The sequence below is a fragment of the Marmota monax genome, unplaced genomic scaffold, assembly GCF_021218885.2.
Source record: "Marmota monax isolate L192 unplaced genomic scaffold, Marmota_monax_Labrador192_F-V1.1 WCK01_AAM20220418_F8-fsc00072, whole genome shotgun sequence".
In the NCBI taxonomy this organism is placed as follows: Eukaryota; Metazoa; Chordata; class Mammalia; order Rodentia; family Sciuridae; genus Marmota; species Marmota monax.
In genome coordinates this window covers 7,741,831-7,762,053 of record NW_026692356.1, presented here as the reverse complement: position 1 = coordinate 7,762,053, position 20,223 = coordinate 7,741,831, and the positions used below count along the sequence as shown (strand labels likewise).

The window sequence follows — 20,223 nt, the reverse complement described above, 5'->3', positions numbered from 1 at the left end:
TTGAAAATACTACCTCTGTGTTTTTATACATGTGATCCCTCTGTCTGCACCGATCCTTTCCCCCCCTCTCATCCCATCCACTTGACTAACTTCTGAGAGACCTTTGAGACTACTCAACTATGTCCCTCAAGAGACAGTCACCCCCACTCCCACCCCTAGAACTGGTCACCACCTCACTGCACAATGACTTGGCCTTCCACGTACCTCCATTATATGGAGTACTTTATATATAATTTTTGTCTGACTCTCTCTTCTTCTCTGGCCTTCTTGAGACAATAGGCTCTGTGTTATTTTTCCTTGATTCCCCTATGCCTCGCACCTCGCCCACAGCATACAATCAATATTTGTCTCATTCTTGGAGAATCTGAAGTTCAGAGTCAAAGCCAAGCTGGAAACAGGGGGGAGAGTCGGATGTCTTGGACAAGAGAAGGGGGTGGCTGTGCTTTCTGGCATTGGTAGCTCACCCAGTTGGAATTTCAATCAGCCAGCCAAGGCTATGCAATCCCCTGAACGACCAAGTGTCCCGACACTCCAACAAGCCCTTCCAGGTTTGTTATCTCACTTGATTCTCTTTGACTCATTGAGTTTATCTCATCTTTACTTGTAGCAAAGTTTCCTTTCAGCCTCTATCTAGCCTTTGACAGAAAATTTTGGCAATCCCAATTCGAGACAAGACTGCAAAATCAGGAAACCAGAAAGGGAGATGCCAGAAAATGCCAGAAAAGCATTTACTGTGTCCATGCTTCAGAGGGTTTCAAGGAGCCTGCAACCTGAGCAGGTGAAGTGCTGGAGCCCTTTGGCTCCACACTGGTCTTCTCTGCATGACAGCTCACCTGGGGCTTGTGTTCAGAGACACTCGGTGCTTTTTAAGCATGATCTCATTTAGGTACATCGTAATTACCTTGACCATTTTCTTTTCAACAAAATTGGGTGCCTCTAGTTTATTTGAAATTTTCTGTATCATCATTGTGGGAGGGCAATGTTTCCCTAAAGCTAAAGATTCAAATTCTCATTGATGGCCTGGGGAAACAATATTTTGCCCTCTGCTCATCATATATTACTTCATGTTCTGAGTCAAAGACAAAAAAACACCAGTTTTAACACCATCTTCTGCATCCTGCCCCAAGCCTCAGATCTCTATGTTTAATATATTTCTGAAACAATCATCTCCTAGGGGCGATATTTTGACAAAGTTTACCTGTTAGACAGAATAAGTACTTTCCACTGAAAAAAACCTCTACCCACACACGAATTAGTCACTACTCTGGACGAGGGGTGAGCCAACTGTGGTCCAGGAGCAGAATCCAGGCTGCTTGCTGTGTTTAACAAATAAAGTTTTACTGGTACACAGTCATGGCTCTTTCTTTGCAAATGATCTATGGCAGCTCTTGTTGAGTCGAGTAGTTACAACAGAAACCACCTTGCCTGCAAAGCCCTAAGAGATTTACTATTAGTTATTTTATAGAAAGTTTGTCCAACCAGAAAGAGGGAAGTTGACTCTTGTTATTCCCTGGAGCCATGTTTATAGATGTTTAAAACGGGGTCCAGGACCTGGACAGGCAGTGCAGGTGCACCCAAAGCTTCCTGTTGACTTGCATTTGTATGACAACCAGCAGTGCTGATTCTCAAATGCCTCCACACTCACATCCCTCAGGCCCTTTCTGAGAGACTCAGTTTGTCCTGAGAACTCTCCCCTCTGACCAGAGGCCCTTCTGGATTCCCCTGCGTGTTCCGAGCATTCCTCCTGCTGCCCAGGGACACCATCACATGAAAGCTACTTCCTGCACGTCCTCATAGCGTCAAGAATCTTCCCTTTCAGAATACAATGGGCCCACATGTTCTTGAAGAGGAGGGCTAGAATGAATCTGCACTATGGGTCATCACTGGACTTCACGATCACTCCTAGAGCCTCACTCTGTACCGCCACTGTCCCTACACTTGGAGTCAATCTGTCCCATCCAAATTGTGAATGGGAAAGAAGCCTTTAAATGCCCAGGTATGCTTAAATAATGCCCAGCATTTAATTAATAAAATGCTACTCACTAATTCTATGGATCAGAGCAGAACGGTTCCATTAGTTTTTTTCCCCCGCAACATGCTGCTGCTGGCGGAAGACCCAGGATAGGTGACTTTTGTGTGAGCTCACCTGAGATGCACAGCATTCTCTCTCACGTTCCTTGGCAACAAGAGTGGGTGGAGCCTCTGAGCTTGAGAGATGGTCTGAGGTTTTGTAATGGTTCACATCTAATGTATGGTGAAGAGCTTTAGGGTGGAGTTGACTTGCGCTTGAATCCTAGCTTTTTACTTCATGTACCTTTGTGTATTTCAGCATAGCTACAACAACATCCTGACCATCACCTGTCCACCTATAGAAAGGAGATAGCAACGCCTACTTCACTGGGTTGCCAAAAAGTAACATGGGAAAAATAAGCACTGTGACCAGTGCTTTAGTATGTACTGATAACTCAATTATATTTACTGTGCCTTAAAACCTGTGAGGTGAATTTAAAGTCCTTGTGCTGGTATAGTCTCAGCAAATATCCTGACCTACTATGCGTTAGGTGCTGTGCTAAGAGCTGGGAATACATACTACAATGATCAAAAAACATGATGACCCCAGACCCAAGCAGCTTGCAGATTATTTAACAGTACAAGTTAAAATGTCCAAATCCTTAGAATCCCAATTTTGAACAGTGAAGTAGAAACTGACCTAGAGGATAAGGTGAATCCATGAATGACATACAAGCAGCACGCAGATCACCGTCCTCTACTCCATTAGTTCTAACTTACCTTCATTTTAATTTTGCAATGACAAATAAGAAACACCATGCTTGGGACTGGGCCTGTGGCTCAGTGTTAAAGGGCTTGCTCAGCATGTGTGAGGCATTGGTTCTCAGCACCGCATATAAATAAATAAAGCCCATCAACAATTAAAAATAAATATTAATTTTTTTAAAAAAGAAACACCTTGCTTGTTCTCTATCCTTTGATATTCTCAACCAAATTAAATAGATAAAGACAAATTTCCCAAAGCTACTAGGGTTGGTGCAGAATGGCAGAGTGTGGGAACAGGTTTGGAGAAAGTTACAACATACAAAACGCCTAGTAAATGATCCATTAGTCACTGTGTGGTTACCAAAGAGGTTCCTCGGCCATGCTCCTTAATATGAAAACATGAGTAGTAGAAGTAATTACACAGGCTAAGGGAAGAAAAGAGAAAAAAAATGTGGGCTTTGGCCAAGGAAAAACGTATTCAACAGACAGGATGTTATCCTTGATGTTCTAAAGGCCGTGCATGTCAACAATGCCCGTGCCTTCAGCCTGCGACTAACAAGGAGAAAAGAGTCAACCCTGGTCACATGTCCCTCCTTTGTGCTGCTCTTCTCAGCTCCTGCTCTCCCTGAGTTTTACAAGCTCAAATAGTGAGGCAGAAATCTTGCCTGACCCAGCACCAGAGCCACCACCTCTCAACAGATTCATCTGGAAAAACGTGGGAGAGAAAAAACAAAGTCAAGTGCCAACAACCATGTCATGGCAGACTCTGTCCCTGCTCTCCTGCTGGGGAAACCCTGGTTTCTAGACTCACTTTCCACTGGATTAGGACAGGAAGCAGAAAGTGCCAGATGTGCATGGCTTCAGGGGCTCCTAAGGGCTGCTATGGCCCTTACCGAGTGGATACATCAAGGTTAAGTGATCTTCCAATTTATAAGCCAATTGTTCATGTATTTATTCAGTATATATGCCCAACTATATGCCCTATATTGTGATAAGTACTTTAAAGTCAGTCAAGCCCATCAAACATGATGGAAGCCAAAACATCCAAAATCACAGTGAATGATTCTTAGTAAAATCCAAGGGGACTATGACAAATGTCACACGTTGCCAAGTTTGTTGACACAGTATGAAAACGCTGTGCTTGGGGCAACTGTCCTCTGCTCTGAAGACACAGCATCATACACAAGATGGTCCAAGAGCCAGCAGAGCTTTTTACTTAGTGCTGTGGCCTGAGAGAATCTGAGAATTGCGAAAGTAGTAGTTTTTGAAACCACTCAATGCAGCAAGGGGCTTTAGGAATGGCTCAGACATGTGTTTGGCTGGTCCAGGGTGATTCTCTTGGACAGAAGCCAGGCTGCAGCTAAGAGCCAGCAAAGCACATGCCAGACTGTCAGTGACTAGCATCCAGGAATGAAGGAAGAGGGAGGATGACAAAGGGTCTGGTATGTGTCACCGCACTGCTGTTACAGAAAGTAGGAAATCCCGCCTGCTGCAGCCTTCTCAACCAGGTCTTGAAAGGGGTCAGTGCCCTGACCTTGTACCTATGTGCACTTCTCTGCTGCTGCACATGACAGGGCTGCCTTACAACATGTTCCATGTCTAGAGGTGCCATGGCACCATTGGTTCATAGGCTTCAGAGTTGGATCTCAGAATGAGGCTGACCCTGTTACTCACCACCCATTACCTACCTGTGCTGAACCTCAGTTTCACCATAGATTCGATGCAAATGATTACAAAAATTAAATATCCCCTTATTACTTAATTCACATAAAACCACAGCATAATAAATACCATGTGAAAATACTCCAGGATTTTTTTTAAAGAGGTGTTGAAACTATTTTATGAGTGACAATAAATTTAGGAGATGGTGATTTATCTCATGGGCTTGTTTGTTTTTGTACCAAGGATTAAATCCAAGGCTAACCATTGAGCCACATCCCCAGCCTTTTTTATTTTTTATTTTGAGACAGGATCTCACTAAATTGCTTAGGGCCTCACCAAGTTGCTGAGGCTGGCCTCAAACTTGCAATTCTCCTGTTTCAAGCCTCCCAAGTTGGATTACAGCCTGCACCACCTCACCTGGCTCATAGGTTTTCTCTGTATAATTGGGGGCAGGAATTATCTTTTGGGGAGTTACTTGATAAGAAAATTCTTGATCATTGTCCTGTCAGATGGGGAAGAAGATGATTGTGTATTGGAATGAACTGGGTTTGGAGTCAGTCCCCGAAGTGACTCAAGCATGGGAGCCATGAGTGTTTCAAGCTGCAGCAGCCTGTGGGTAATTAATGGGCTCTGAGTGGAGGGACAGTGGGACTGATCAAGAACTTCCCACTTTGGAACTGCTTAACACTTTATTGGGAAATAATCCAAATATTATCATTGTGTTGAGTTCTACACATGCATGCTATTGAAAGTGTCATTATTAATAATTTACACTATTTACAGTTTGAAACCATGAAGATAAAAAACAGTATTTCTTTACATTTGCATTAAATATACTTGACCCTTTTCCCATGATCTCACAGAATCCTCTTATTTCTTCTGGACTGTTTCACATTCTTTGCTTATTTTCATGTGTAGGATTACCTTTTTGTGATCTGGAATAGCTCATTTATATTCATGATCAACTCCTCTGTCTTTCTCCTGCCTACAACTTACCAATTTTTTCTTGACTTTTAGACTTTTAATTTACCATAATTTCACGATATTTTATTGACCATTGTTTTTAAAATTTACAACAGTTTAATATTTTTATGCAACTCAAGTAATTGTGGGTTTTTTTCCTTATAATTACTTTCATTGTTTTTAGGCTTAAAAGTACCCCCCATTTAAAAATTAATTAAAAATGTCCCTGTATTTTCATACATATCTTTGGGCATGGTTATTCTGATAATAGGCTTAAATGTTATAAATTGGTTCAGCCTTTATAGAAAATGTATTTGTAATATGTATCAAAACACACTAATGAGTTGTCATTCTTTGCCCCAGTAATTCTACTTCTAAGAATCTAACAAGAAAATGACTGGGCATGTGGTCAAGGATTTCTACACAAAGACACTCATCCCAGTGGTGTTTGTAATAGCAGAAAAATGAGAATAATTTAAGAGTCTCTCATGTGTGGGGTAAATATTATACAGCTACACTATCTCATGTGGTAACCATTAGCTATTCAAATTCAAACTTATTGAAATTAAATAAAATAAAAAATTCAGTTTCCTGGTTGCAATAGCCACATTTCACATGTTCAACAGCTATATGTGATGAGTGGCTACCAGATTTGACAGCATAGGGATGGAATATTTCTGTTCTCATAGAAGTTTCTATTAGGTAGTACTGTTCCATGACCATTAAAATCAGGTTTTTAAAGAATATTTAATAACAAGATGCATTCAAGATATGATGGTAAACAAAAGTATCAGAATACAAAATATATGGTGATAACAGGGATTTAGGTTGGTTTTAGCAACTTTCTTCATTAAGTTAAATTAGTTCAGAGGAAACCCAAACCCTGTCCTCATGATACAGAAAGAGAAAGAGGAAAGAAAATCCAAGACACATTGATGCTCAAGAATTAAATGAAATACATGGAGAAATCTACCATATGACACCTACTTAGTAACTGTTTATTGATTGAAGATACAAGTGGGAAATGTCATGCTAGATTACACAAAAGACCGATTAGCACAGTATTCTGTGGCCAACAATAGCTTTGGTTGTCCTACCAATGTTCATTATGTAGCCACCAAAGTCACAAATACAACTTGGGCAGCAAATGGCACTTAAGAACTTATATAAAGCAAAAAACCTTTCAGAATACTTTCTACATATGGAAAGACCATGAAGCCTCTCCAAAACATCAATAAATAATTACATACTATGGAAGAGTACTTCACTATGGTGTGATTGAAACTTCGGGAAAAACTTGAGAAAACTACAGGCAATTTGGCCCCAGTCTTCCCACTGAGAATATCTCAAAAGCCAGAGAAAATGTATTTATTTAAATCTTGAAATCGTGTTTCAGTAATCTCAAGCACTCCAACTTTGAGCCATCTGGGTTCCCAGAAAAATCTTGAGCCCAGAATAAGGTCTGAAGAATCCCAGATTACGCGCTTAACAGAAACAAGTCAAAACTTTCTCTAGAAGAACACACCATCATACCAGGGCTCAATACAGTTTTACCAACAATTTCTAAAATTTAATGTTCATAATTCAATCAAAGATATCCAGTCACATAAGGCAAGAAGATGAGAGAGAATAAAAACAGCCCCTAAGAGGCTCCAAAGTTTAGATTTATTAGACACAGACTTTAAGAACATTACTGTACTTGGGAAAATTTTAAAAACATTATTAAAAAAAAACTTTGTAAAATAACTGAAAATTCTTTTAAAAATGACTAGACAGATTTGAGAAACATTTGAAAACAAATAGGATTTCTAAAGCTAAAAAGTACAATAACCAAAATAACTCAAGAGATGAGTCTAACAATCACTTAGACATATCTGAACAGAGTATTTGTGAACTGGAAGATAGGTATGAAATGAAGCATGGGTAAGTTGGAATATATAAAAGAGAATGTGGAAAACAGAGAAGAATAAAAACTCTAACATTGGAATCACACATGGAAAAGTGAACTTCCGAGATTATGACTGAGAACATAATGAATCCACAAATTCAGGAGGTTCTATGAACTTCAGGCAGAATAAATAGAAAGAAATTCACCCTAAAATCACCATGTTAAAATGATAGAAAACTAAAGACAAAGGAAAATCTTAAAAGTAGTCAATAATTAAAATTCCCTTAGAGGAAAAACAGTTTAAGTTTTTACTGACTTTTTCAATAGCAAAAATGGAAGCCAGAAGACAATGGAAGCCAACCTAAAATTCCATATCCAGTAAAAATGCACTTGAAAAAAATGAAGGGAAGTAAATAATTCTCTGGCCAACAAAAATTGGGAGAATTCTTCACAAAAAACCTACAATGTTAAAGATTTTAACATGATTAATGGATGTTCTTCAGGCAAAAGGAAAGTACTTTTAGACAGAAGATCAAGAATGAGAAGTTATACACCATTCATGTATGATGGGTCAAAATGCATTCCACCGTCACGTAGAATTAGAATTTAAAAAAAGATACAGGAAAGAAGGAAAAGCAATAAAAATGGAAGAGTTGGCAAAATAAACTTGAATGAGATGTGATGTTGAAGAGGAATACAGAGCTATTTTTCAGGGTGAGGTTAACTTTTGCCTATATTAATTAGAATTCATATTTAGCTATACTCTGATGAAAAATATTTAAAGCAATTTTACCATAAAAAAGATCTGTCAATCTTCTATCAAAGATCTGTCAATTTACTGCATGATTCTAAAAATACAAATGATCCAAGAAATCATTTATAAAGTAATAGTCAACTGAGAAAAATATTTGCAATACTTCATTAGCTGTAATAGAGTCCATTACATACGGAGTGGGATCTATGGTGGAAACAGGTGGATATGGGTTCTTAAGAGCTTTGAGGTACTATTTAACACATCAGGTTGTATATATACGATTAGTTAAAAAATAGTTAATGAATTTAAAAAGAAAAGATAAAGACCTCACTCAATTTTTAATGAATGTAGAGTTATAAATGATCTGGCATCCTGTAGCTCTCAATTCACCTTATAAAAGTTGTGGATATATTACAAATAGCCCAAATGATATTTATGATACCAAAGTAAGATAAGGAATCATCTTTTCTAATGATTTGTTTTTTAAAAAAATGTAAATAGTTGTATTTTCAGGATAACTTAATTTCTCAGCAGAGTACATGGCCCCTTAATCCCTTTCAGCCCTGGAATTTTAAGATTCACTGCAAATTCTGTGAAAATATCAATCCTGAATTATGGAGACCTGAATTCCTTATTCTAAGGCTATGCCAGGGGGACTTCCAATGATCCTACTCTGTTATTCTCCAAGGAATCATCACTGAGCAGAATCATTCTGTGGACAATGGCTGTGTGGTTGAGTGGTCCTCTCAGTGTATTCCTTTGTCTCACGTTATCCACTCTGCCAGTGCCCTATGTCAAGGTGTTTCTACAGCATGTCCCTCTGCTCTCTTAAAAACCAACATGCTAGAACAATGGTTTACATCCATGGCTTAAATTAATCAATTAGGAATGTTCTCTGTGGTTAGGAATAGCTGCATGATAAAGCAGATATCTGGCAGCAACTGAAATTTTATTCACAAGGCAGATCACTGTCCCAGAAAAACCTGAGACAGGAAAAAAATAGGCAGGTGGCACTCACTTACCTGCCGGAGTTTGGTTCCCACCATAGAGGCACTGGTGTCAAGAACAAAAACCACATTCTTGGGCAAAGGAGGAAGGTCTTTGGGAGCAAAGTAGTGCACAAAATAGCCATTTAGAACCTGGTAAGGAAAAACAAAGTAAAAAATGGTAGTACTCAGAGTAGGGAGGAAAATTATCCAAAATAGTTAATCTATGGAGCTTTTAAAACTAAGATGGCATGAAATAGTCTAGGGTCACATTCCACACCCAAAGCAAAATTATCTGTGGCTCTGATCCCTCTAAGGGAACCAGACGCTAATCAATCCCTATAAGGATAGAATCATCCCTTTAAAATTTATTGATCAGTGGATTGAGAGTGTAAGTACAGAGTGCTTGTCTAGCATGAGTGAGACCCTGGATTTAAATCCCCAGCACTGAAAAAAGAAAGTATTGATCATGACAACCCATTCAACTTTAACTATCTGTCTCATTCTGACCTTGCCACGTGTGAATCCTACTTTTTTCATTATCTAGTTTTTATCAAGCATTGTACGCATTGAGACATCAAGGTTGTCAACATTCTGGATGCACATTAATATATTTTAATATTCCCACCCTGTCTCTGGAGCAATAAAACCTAAAGGGAAATAAGCTGTGGAACAGTCTCCTTTAATTAAAATTGAAGATGAACTAAAATTCCAACCTCATCTAAAACACCACAGGGAAAATTACATTTTAGATTTCATTAGCTGTCCAGATTACTGGAGCAGGAAATAGGTACCCTCAGCTTCCAGCAAGGATCATCTCTAGTTTCTTTGAAGACATATTTGGGGTAAAACAAATTTACAAAGAACCAAAAAGAGCTTTTGCCCTTAGCTAAATATCAAAATCAATAGTTCTGAGTCTAACAAAAAGCTACCAATATGAAATAGCAACACAAAGCCTGGTACCTGGATGTCTCCAATGCTCTTTTCTCTATTGACATCATATCGAATGATGAAATCTCCCAAAATTCCATTCTGGGCAATCTTGGCTTGTTGTACCACAGTAGGCTTAAAAACGACCTTGGCAAAAGTTTCATTTTGGTTGATAGCAGTAGAAGGAGGTGGCCCCAAATCATCTGCAGGTAACACATTAACATCATAAATAACAATATAAAAGTATTTCCCTAAAAAGAAGTAAGAGTCAATATTGTATAAACAAAGAGGGTTAGACTTCATCTTACTGCAGGTGTACAGATCATATAACCTTCTGAGACTTTGTGTTACTAACATACCACAATATAAGAGATATGCTATCGTATATTTCACTGTAATGGCTCCTTTCTGAACCTTTTATGAAAATTGTTAAAATGCACAAAAGTAGAAAGAATAGCAATATGAACCCCCTATGTATCCATCACTCAGCTGAAACAATTAGCAACATTCTGCCAATTGCTTGTATCTACTTTTATTTCAGCTTTTTTCTAGATCATTTTATAACAAATTTCAGACATCATATTCCATCCAAATATTTCAGTAACAAAAGAATATTTTCCTATCATAACTACAAAACCATTATCACAAGTAACAAAGATAATGCTTGATGTCTTATTATTGTCTAATACTCAGTCTTAAAGTTCTCTTAAAAATGTCATGGTGTGGTTGATTTGTCTGAATCAGGTTCAAAACAAAATCCCCACATCATATTAGGTTAATGTTTCTTAGAATGTCTTTAAATCTCAAGTGTCCCTTCCCTCTATATCTCTTCTTTTTGAAATATGTGTGTGTGTGTGTTATGATGTTATGGTGTGGATATGAAGAACAGTCAGTGCCGCAGTCCGGCTGCAGCAAAATAACTGGGGGGTGACAAGCAACTTGTGTACGTTGATACAGCAGGAGTGGGAGCCATTTATTGCAGGACAGGAGCAGTATTTATACATTCCACACAGCTTATCTTAATTAGCATAAACTAGATACATCAGTCAACCAATAAGAAATCTCCACACTTAATGGCTCGCTGGCGTTACTTCACAAACCACTCCCTCTGGCATTTTGCCAGGCGCCATCCAGACTTGTTTACAGACCCTAACATTTCTCTGGCAAAATGCCAGGCGCCATCCTGACTTGTTTACAGACTCTAACAAGTCAGAGGTGAAATGACTGGATTATGAGAGCTATCCTATTTTGAAAGGATCAACTATAGGCAAGGGGGGGCGTGGCTAGAGGAGGTCACTGGGGGTGTGTGTCCTGGAAAGGTGAATCTTTCCTGTAGCACTTCGTCCCACCCCACCTCTCTGCTTCTTTGCTACCTTGAGAGGAGCAGCTTCCCTCCAGCACATCCTTCCCCCATGATGTGCTGCCTCATCTCAGGCTCAGAGCAATGGAATTGGCCGTCTATGGAATGAAAACTCTGAAACCATGAGCCCCAAATGAGTTTTTCCTTAAGTTGTTCTTGCTGGGTATTTCGGTCACAGTGATGCCAAACCTAACTAAAACTATACACACACATACATATATACATACATATATATCCTGCTCATTGAACTTGTTCCTCTCTTCTGCTGACACTGTAATATTTGGAGGAGCTATTAAAAAAATATTGATGCCCAGGCCCATAGAGTCTCATTAAATTGTTCTGAGATGAAGACTAGGCATTAGGTCTTTGAAAAACTGCCCATGTGATTCAAATGTGCAGTTAGTTGTGAGCACCACCGCTCAATCCCCTGTGTTCACTGGTGTTCTGGAAGTCAGAGCTGGAAGCTTGATTATTCAGGTTTGATGCTACTGAACTACTTCATAGGTGATGAAGATTTCATAGGTGAAATATCTTCATGGAACACCTTCTAGGTGATGGCAAGCTCTTTCTACTCCATCACACTAGATGGTACACAATATCTCCCTGTCTACTTTTAGTGGTACCAATAATGACAACATGCAGGTGTTGTGGGCCTGCCCCTCATCCCCTTAAAAAGTTCAGACATTCTGCAGTGATAGTACACTTAATACTTTTACCAATGACTGATGAAAGCTAGGTCCACTAATTCATTAGATCTACAAAATGATGACTTCAAATTCTGTCATTTCTTCCATATGGAAGAATTAGTCCATAAAGAAAGCCTTTCGCTCATGAATCATTCAGTTGCCCTAACACACTCTTGTCCAGGAAGCATATGGTTGTTTTAAAAACAAAAATCCCCAAAGTTTTCCCCAAAGTGAGTCTTAGGATACGAATTAGAATTACAAAAAGATTATCAGAAGAATGAATTTTGTGTAATTTATTTAAAACTAGCACAATGAGATACTAAGCAAAGAGAATCCCATTTTTACTTCTGAGCTTCAGTTCCTACTAGAACACAAGAACTATTTAGCAGACTACCACGGTTATAAGTGCAAACAATACCAGCCTATGTACTTAGCAATAAAAACCCATATTTTGAAATATGAATGCATCATAAGTAGTATAAAAATAAGATTTAAAATAAAAATAAGATTTCCTAGTCAAAATGAAAACAAGAATTCTTAATCATAAGTATATGTGCAGGGATTTTTTTTATCCATATATGGAATCAAAGCCAGGTTTAAATTGCTATAAGTGTCTGATTATTTTTGAAAATCTATTCAAGTTGATAACATGGAATAGGCTGACCACTAATTTCCCATCTTCAATTAGCAGAATAAAAAAAGGAAATGAAGCATAAATGGCCCCAGTAATTTGTACTTAAGAATAAACTTCTATCTGCTAAGGGTTTATTAGACACTAAAGTCAAAGGAAGTTTAAACACTTTCTTCAACAGAACAGACAGTTATTTTTCAGAGACAATTTAGGTGTAACCTTAACAGGAACCTCAGGACTAAACTGATTCTATTATTTGCATTTAACAAGGGCAGGGATTTTGGAAGTGATCAGAGAGTTTGCAAAATATAGTGTTTTTTTTTTTAAAAGAAAAAGAAATCACAGAAGAAACAAACTCCTTCCAACAAATCTTTTCATTTGAAGGAGTTAGAAAAAATCAAGATGGCACATTGACAAGTGTCCCCATGCAGTTTACTGGCACAGCTGAAGAAGCCTCAGGACCATCACATAATAAGAAGAAAAGAGGGCTGAAAATGGAAAGGCCCTTGAAGAGAGGAAACTGTAGTTCTCTGGGATCAATGTCACCATGGTGACCACTGGTAAAGCACCAAGAATGAGAGTCATAGCAACATGTAGCTAAGAACTCAGGGTCATAAGTCAGAAGGACTAACATTCAAATACTGATTCCACTTCTTATTAGCTGTGAGACCTTTTGCACATTACTGAGCCTTAGTTTCTCATCTCTACAACAAATTAATAGGAGTGCCAATATAACATTATTGACCAGATGAAGTGACATAAGGTATTTGGCACCATCTGGTTCATGGTAAGCAGTCATGCCAGCTAACAACCTTAAACATACACAAAATAGAAGAAGGAATTAAATAGAAGACTGTAAGGTATGTCAAACTTGGGATACTACATAGCAATAAAAATGAAAGGCTCACTATTGCTATTGACAACATGGTTGAATCTCATGGTCATGTTGATTGAAAACACCAAATACAAAACCGTGTATCTTCTACACATCCATTGACATGAAGTTTAAGAGCAAACACACTTGCTGGCTCACAGCAACTGAAGTACACCAATTGTTCCTTTGGTGGATTGGTACTGACTGGAAAGAACACAAAGGAAATTCTGGGGTGATGAAAATGTCCTGAATCTTGACGTGGAAGGTAGGTAGTTGTATGGATATGTTTATATACAATCACTCATCAAGCTGTACACAAAATATTAGTATACTTTATTCTGTTTCCCAGAATCTCTTAAGGTTTGAACTTGGGAGCCAGATGGCAGAATAGTCTGAACAGGCATGGAACCTATTATAATTGGCAAACAAACGCCTGTTTTTTTTCCTTGGGTAAACATGTTAGTGTAGGCATTTATATGGAGACTAGGTGTATCCAGAGAAATCCCAGCTGGCAGAAATTGGACCAGGCACAGAGTTGTGGGGCAGCACTTTTCAGCACGGTACTAGCCAACTGTAAGATGTTTATTGGTGCAGGCAGCTCTCACCACTCAGCTCATTAGAGGTGTTTGAGAAAACCCTGCAGTAATCACCTGCAAGGACCGTGGTAGAGGGGACATCGTAGTGTGACCTTGCCCCAGCAGCAGCAGCACCACCTGGAAGCTGGCTAGAAGTTCCAGTTCTTGGACCCACCCTAGAAACTGCGAGTCTGAAGCTGGGAATGGGACTCAGCAATGTGTGTTTTTAACAAGCCCTCCAAATGATTCCAGTTTCTGCTTAGAAAATAGACATGTTCCTTACACACAGTTGATGCGCCTTACATATAAAAAATTGCCGATAAAATTTGTTGTATGTAATTAGGCAGTGCTTAGATTATCTCTAAGATTCTGCAATAATTAGATTTGATTCTTCTTTATGCTGCCAGCGTGTACCTACTTTGTCTTGCTTCAGATCTCTCTCATGAAAATGCTTCTTACAAGTACCCTGAATTAATACATTCATGGTCGAATGAAAGTACTGGGGATTAAAAAGTATAATTTTTCTCTTCATAATTCATTTGACTAGGCTCTTTGATATGGACCATGAGAAAGGATAGTGTATTATTATTTTCGCTTCCTATTGACCTCGGTGTTTGTTCATTCATGATGAAAATTCATGAGCTTCATCTAAATGGGCTTATTTTACATGAAGAGTGGAGTGATTCTTGATCTGATTACGCACCAAGAAGCTGAGCTCCTGATGCATTTGCCCGTTAAGCACCAGTTAGTAAAAGTGACCAAATGAATTTTCCATTACCTATTTAAAAAAAAAAAAATCTACAGAGAACAATTCCCAGAGTCATATCTCTAGAAAGTAAAATCCCCTTTTTTGGGGGGAAGGAGGATCTGCTAATTATGTTAGTATAGGTTCTTCTTAGAGCTACTGACCAAAACCCCAAAACACAACAATGCTGCTTCGCCTTCTTTAGTGGGAACGGGGTTCACACTGCGGACAGCCACATGGCATTTCCTGGGCACAATGGGCTGTATTAGCAGGGCACTTGGCATTCTGGGACATGTTCCACAGACAATGAGGAGCACTGGGGAAGAGTGTGCAACGCAAACAGAGGAGGGGAGCATCTGACCTACTTTTCTAATGAGTGTCCTGTCTCTTTCCTCCTCTTTGTTTCCTTTCCTTCTTGCCCACTTGCTTGGGGGAAGGAGCCAACTTTGGTGGCTGCTCCGATGGGGGAGGCTGAGTCTCATATGGTCTTCCTGTTTTAATTCAGACATTGGTGGTCTCTTGCAAGATACACCCGGGGGCCCATGACTGCATGCAGCAGGCCCTGATTTCTCTGCCCACTGGCTCCTCTCAGCCTCTCAGGCCACCAGTGTCCTGTGAGGCTCTATTCCTATTGACAGCCTAGTCTTCCAGAAAGAAGCAGGTGTCACCTTTGGAAAACACCTTATACCAAAGTGGGCTTGAGAGTTACAGACTCCAAATGACTGGCTAATCCTTCTAAGCCTCTGTTCTACATCTGTTAAACTGGAGTTGTGCCACAATCATGGGATCATTGTTGGGATTTAGTGAGATCACACAGCCAAAGGTGCTGAGCCTGGTGCCTGGTACCATAACGGCTGCTCACTCCACATACATATCCCCATCCCACCCCACAGAAGTCACTTCTTGTACTCTTGGTCTATCATCAAAAAGCAACTTATGGGGAAAAAAATACTCTTCGATGACATACAGTTTACATTTTACCAAAACAATTTTCTCTTCATCACTAAAAGCTTGGTAAAAGCAATCAGTCAAGTCAGACACATCATAACAAACATTTGTAACAAAGAATTCAAGATTGTTTATATGAAGAACAATCTTTATAAAATATGATAAAGATATGCCCTGGAGACACCTGAAGCAATCTGCAGAATTTTGCATGTAGAAGCATATGTACAATTTTTTTTTTTTCTGAAGAGAGGATCCTTAGCTTTCACTATATCTTCCAAGGAGTCCAAAGAAAGTTAGAAATCACAACTATAAGTGCTATTAAATATTCATCTCTCTGATTCTATCTTGTAATGACAAACCATGCGCGCACGCTCTCTCTCTCTCTCTCTCTCTCTCTCTCTCTCTCTCTCTATATATATATATATATATATATATATATGGTACACACAAGGTTTGGAGAGAATAAATTTATGCCCTTATTCTAGAGCAAAGATGTTATACACAAATATTTTCTTCCTAGACAATGATGGGGAAATAAAAGGGAGACAGTTGTTACATAAACTATCTAAAGGTGGAAAGATTCCGGAGCCGAGAACCATGCTCAAGGACATTAGCTGGAAGCTAAACGCTTTTGGGTCCACAGACAGAGGGATTTCCTGGCCTCTGTTTCCTGTGGGCTTGGGTTTGGCTACTCTCTGTGAAAAGCAGCCACCACCTGGGTCTTTTACAAAAGGATTTCCAAACAAACACTGCCTGCTCATTTCCCCCTTGGAAAGAGGCTAAATTGTTTATGTTTGTTTATGTACCAGCTCACCTGGAATCCAATGAGGCAATTTCTTAAATTTAGGGCAGTCAAAAGTACTGTGTGTATTAGGCAACTATCCTTTGGTGGTGGCAATAAAGACAAAATTCATGCAAATCAGCACAGTTTTGGAAGAGACACTAGTAACACTGAAGCAATATAGAGGGGAAAAATTGGTTATTTCATAAATTTATTACATACAGTTCTCTTATTGGAAAGGACCCCTCCCCAATATTGATGATTGGTATTTTACTTGCTTTGTGGAAAACAGCATCATGTAGATATGATAGCAATATATGGAATAGAATAAAAATGCAATTTTACAGCTGACAGGATTCAAATTTGACTCTTATAATTAAGCAACGTTTGCCCAGATGTCTTAGCATATTAGCTTTCTTCACTATTTATTCAATGTACTTTCTTCCTAAATAACACATTACCAAGTTTCAGCTTCCATATTTGAAAAACTTCTCAAGCCAGACTCTGCATGAAAACATGTGCAAATCCTTCAGCAGATGCACCTGTCCTAATGGCAGCTAACTCTCAAAATAGGCACTATCCCTGCCTGACAGCATCCTTCGTCCACTGAGAATCTAATACCTGCTTGAAGGATTTCAAATGGAGCCACATGAAATCCTTCAAAAGCTGTGCTATAGCACCAAAGAAATATGAGATTAAGAGATTTCTGTTAAATTCCTTTACATTGTCCTTTCGCAGGCAGACCGAACAGGGTTTAGTCATTGAGAAAAACTGGGTGACATTTTATAGATTCAATCATACAGCAGTTTTGTTTTCTTATTATTCAAAACTTCCAACTCTACACATCCACTAGGATGGCCACTATCCAAAGAAACAGAAATTAACAAGTGTTGAGAATATGAAGAAATGAGAACACTTGTGTACTATTCATGGGAATGAAAAATGGCGCAGGGGCTATCGAAAATGGTATGGTGGTCCCTCAAAACACCAAAAATAGAATTATCACATGATCTAGCACTTCCACTTATGGGTGTGTCCAAAGGAATTGAAAGCAGGATCTCAAAAAGATATCTGCATGCTCACATTCACTGCAGTATTACTCACAAGACCTACTGGCTGGGGATGTAGCTCAGTGGTAGAGCACTTTCTTAGAATTCATGAAGTTCTGGGCTTGATCCCCACCACTGGGGAAAGAAAAAAAAAAGATCCAAGAAAATGGAAGCAAATCCAAGTGTCTGTTAACACAAATGGGTAAACAAAATATAATAAAAAGGAAAGAAATTTTGACACAACATGGTTGAACAGTGAGGACATGCCAAGTGAAATAAATCAACCACAGTAAGACAGATACTGAGAGATTCCACTTAAAAGAGGTATCTAAAGTTCAGAAACACAGAAAGCAGGATGGGGGCTGCTGGGGGCTGCAGGGAGAGAGAATAGTAGTTGTTTAATGCACACAGAGCTTCGGTTTGGGACAATGAAGACGTCTAGGAGATCAGCCGAACAACAATGGAAATGTACTTAGCACCGATGAACTGCACACTGAGAACTGGTGAAGGCAGCACATTTTACGTTATGTGCTTTTTTATCACAATTAAAAACTTTAAAAAAAATCTATTACTGACTCTAGTTTTTCAAGGACAGTGAACATGTCGTAGCCACTTTTAGATTCCAGGTATCTGGTTCAGTGCTGGGAATGCAGCAAGAGCTCAAGACAGGCCTGATGGACAGATAGCGAGAAAAGGACCAACATGTCAGTAAGCAGCTGGGAAAGATGGCCAGAGAAGCCCCTCAAGAGAATGGAAGCCTCATCGTGAAAGTGTCACATCCCCTGGATGACCTCTGGCTCCAGCCACAGCTGTGGTAGACAGTAACCACCTCACACAGCAGGTCAAGATAACAGGAAACAGGAAAAAGAAAAGAGTGCAGTCTCATGGGGCTGCCCCTCTCCATCAGGCCAAAGAGAGGAGGCCCAAGCCCCCTGTGACAATCTCCCAGGTCTCTCTGACCATCTTGCTCCCAGGTGTCCCTGGCCAGACTGCCGTGGATGTCAGAACACACAAGATAATGTGGGCTTGCACGCTGACATTACGGAACAAAACAAAACCAACTCTGGAGCCAAATGATTCATACCTGAATAATTTCTGTGCTGAACAATGTTGGAAACTCTCACACAACAACAAAATTGTTTCCTGGCAAATATACAGAGATTTTAGAGGCCAAACAGGGCCATGCCTTTCCAGCTGCCGCGTGGAGACTAGAGCCAGGGGAGGAACGCAGTACAAGGGCCTTAATGGTGAATCACAATGCAGCCCTTTAATAAGGGAGAGAGGCCAGATTTAGAAAATCAAATACAGGATGTCCAGTTACATCTGAATTTCAAATGATGAATAACTTTTTAGTATGTCCCAAATATTGCATGGCACATATTATTTATCTGAAATACAAATGTAACAAGGTATCCTGCATTGTATCTGGCAACCCTAGAAAAGCGGTATTAATCTAGATTTTTGGAACCAGAGTCTTCTGGACAAAGGTGAATTATTAATTCTCTCCTCTAATTCCTCCTTCAAAACAAGGTAAGAGTTAAGCCTAAAATGAAGCAAAATTCACCAAGGTAAGCCAGGAAAGGGTTGAAAACCCAGTAGCACTTGCATTGTCAATAATTATTTAGCCCTTGGTTCATTGAACAAACGTTTATTGAGCACTTACTGTATCCCAGAGACAATCTTAGGGGTCTGAGGATACAGCCCCCAAAGAGCCCTGACAGCTCAGAGCCATGGTGTGAAGGTATTAAAGAAAGACATAAGTAAAAGTTTGAAACAGATTCTATTCAACTCCTCATTAGGCATCTATGAAGTGCAAGACACTGTGTTCATCTCAGGTCAGTGGTGACTTGATCTTGCAGGTGAATGTGGCCTGTTTTTCAGGACAGCTGTAGCGTCTTTACATTCACCTTCCAACAAAGAGTAATGAAGCTGTTGCCAGTACCTCCCTTTGTGCTCATTAAGCTTTCTCGGTGTTAAGGATTATGTGAAAGCCAAAATTTTATAGACAGAGTACATCAGGGTGATATGATTAAAATGCAAGCCACACATCAAGTTCCACCTACTCTGATCATTTGCTTTCCCAGGCATGTAAATGACGCACAGCTAAGTGCCCAAGAGCACAAGAAACTGGCTTCCAGGGCATGGAGAGAGAAGGTATCACAATCTAGGATACAACCCTTTCCTTTAAACTCAGTTGAAGCTCACAGAACAACAACAACAAAAATAACCATTTTCAGGTGTACAATTCGGTGACATTTAGTATATTCATAAAATTGTACATTCACCACCTCTATTAAGTTCCAGAACATTTCTACCACCACCAAAGAAATTCTACAACCATTAAGCTTTCATTCCTCATTCCTTCCTCCCCGCAGCCCTGGCAACCACCAATCTGCTTTTTGTGTGTGTGGATTTGCCTACTCTGGACATTTCAAATAACTGGAATAGTACAGCCTGTGACCTTCTGAATCTGCTTCTTTCACTTCGCATAATGTTTTCAAGGTCCATATTGTAACATAAATTTGTGCTTCCTTTCTTTCATGCCTGGATAATATTCCTCATGTCCATATTCCACATTTCATGTATCCTTATACCTGTTGATGCACCTGCAAATGT

At 39.4% G+C, this 20,223-nt stretch overlaps 1 protein-coding gene across 2 annotated transcripts in view; it reads right to left on the bottom strand.

Moving 5' to 3' along the window:
- Itih5 (inter-alpha-trypsin inhibitor heavy chain 5) overlaps window positions 1-20,223 on the bottom strand; it is an 85,784-nt gene that overhangs the window by 35,892 nt on the left and 29,669 nt on the right. For both annotated transcript variants that reach the window (XM_058578652.1, XM_046442363.2), the window contains exons 6-7: window positions 9,992-10,161; window positions 9,065-9,181 (exon numbers count right to left, since the gene is read on the bottom strand). In XM_058578652.1, coding sequence (XP_058434635.1) covers window positions 9,065-9,181; window positions 9,992-10,161 — 287 coding nt within the window. The remainder of the gene's footprint in view (window positions 1-9,064; window positions 9,182-9,991; window positions 10,162-20,223) is intronic.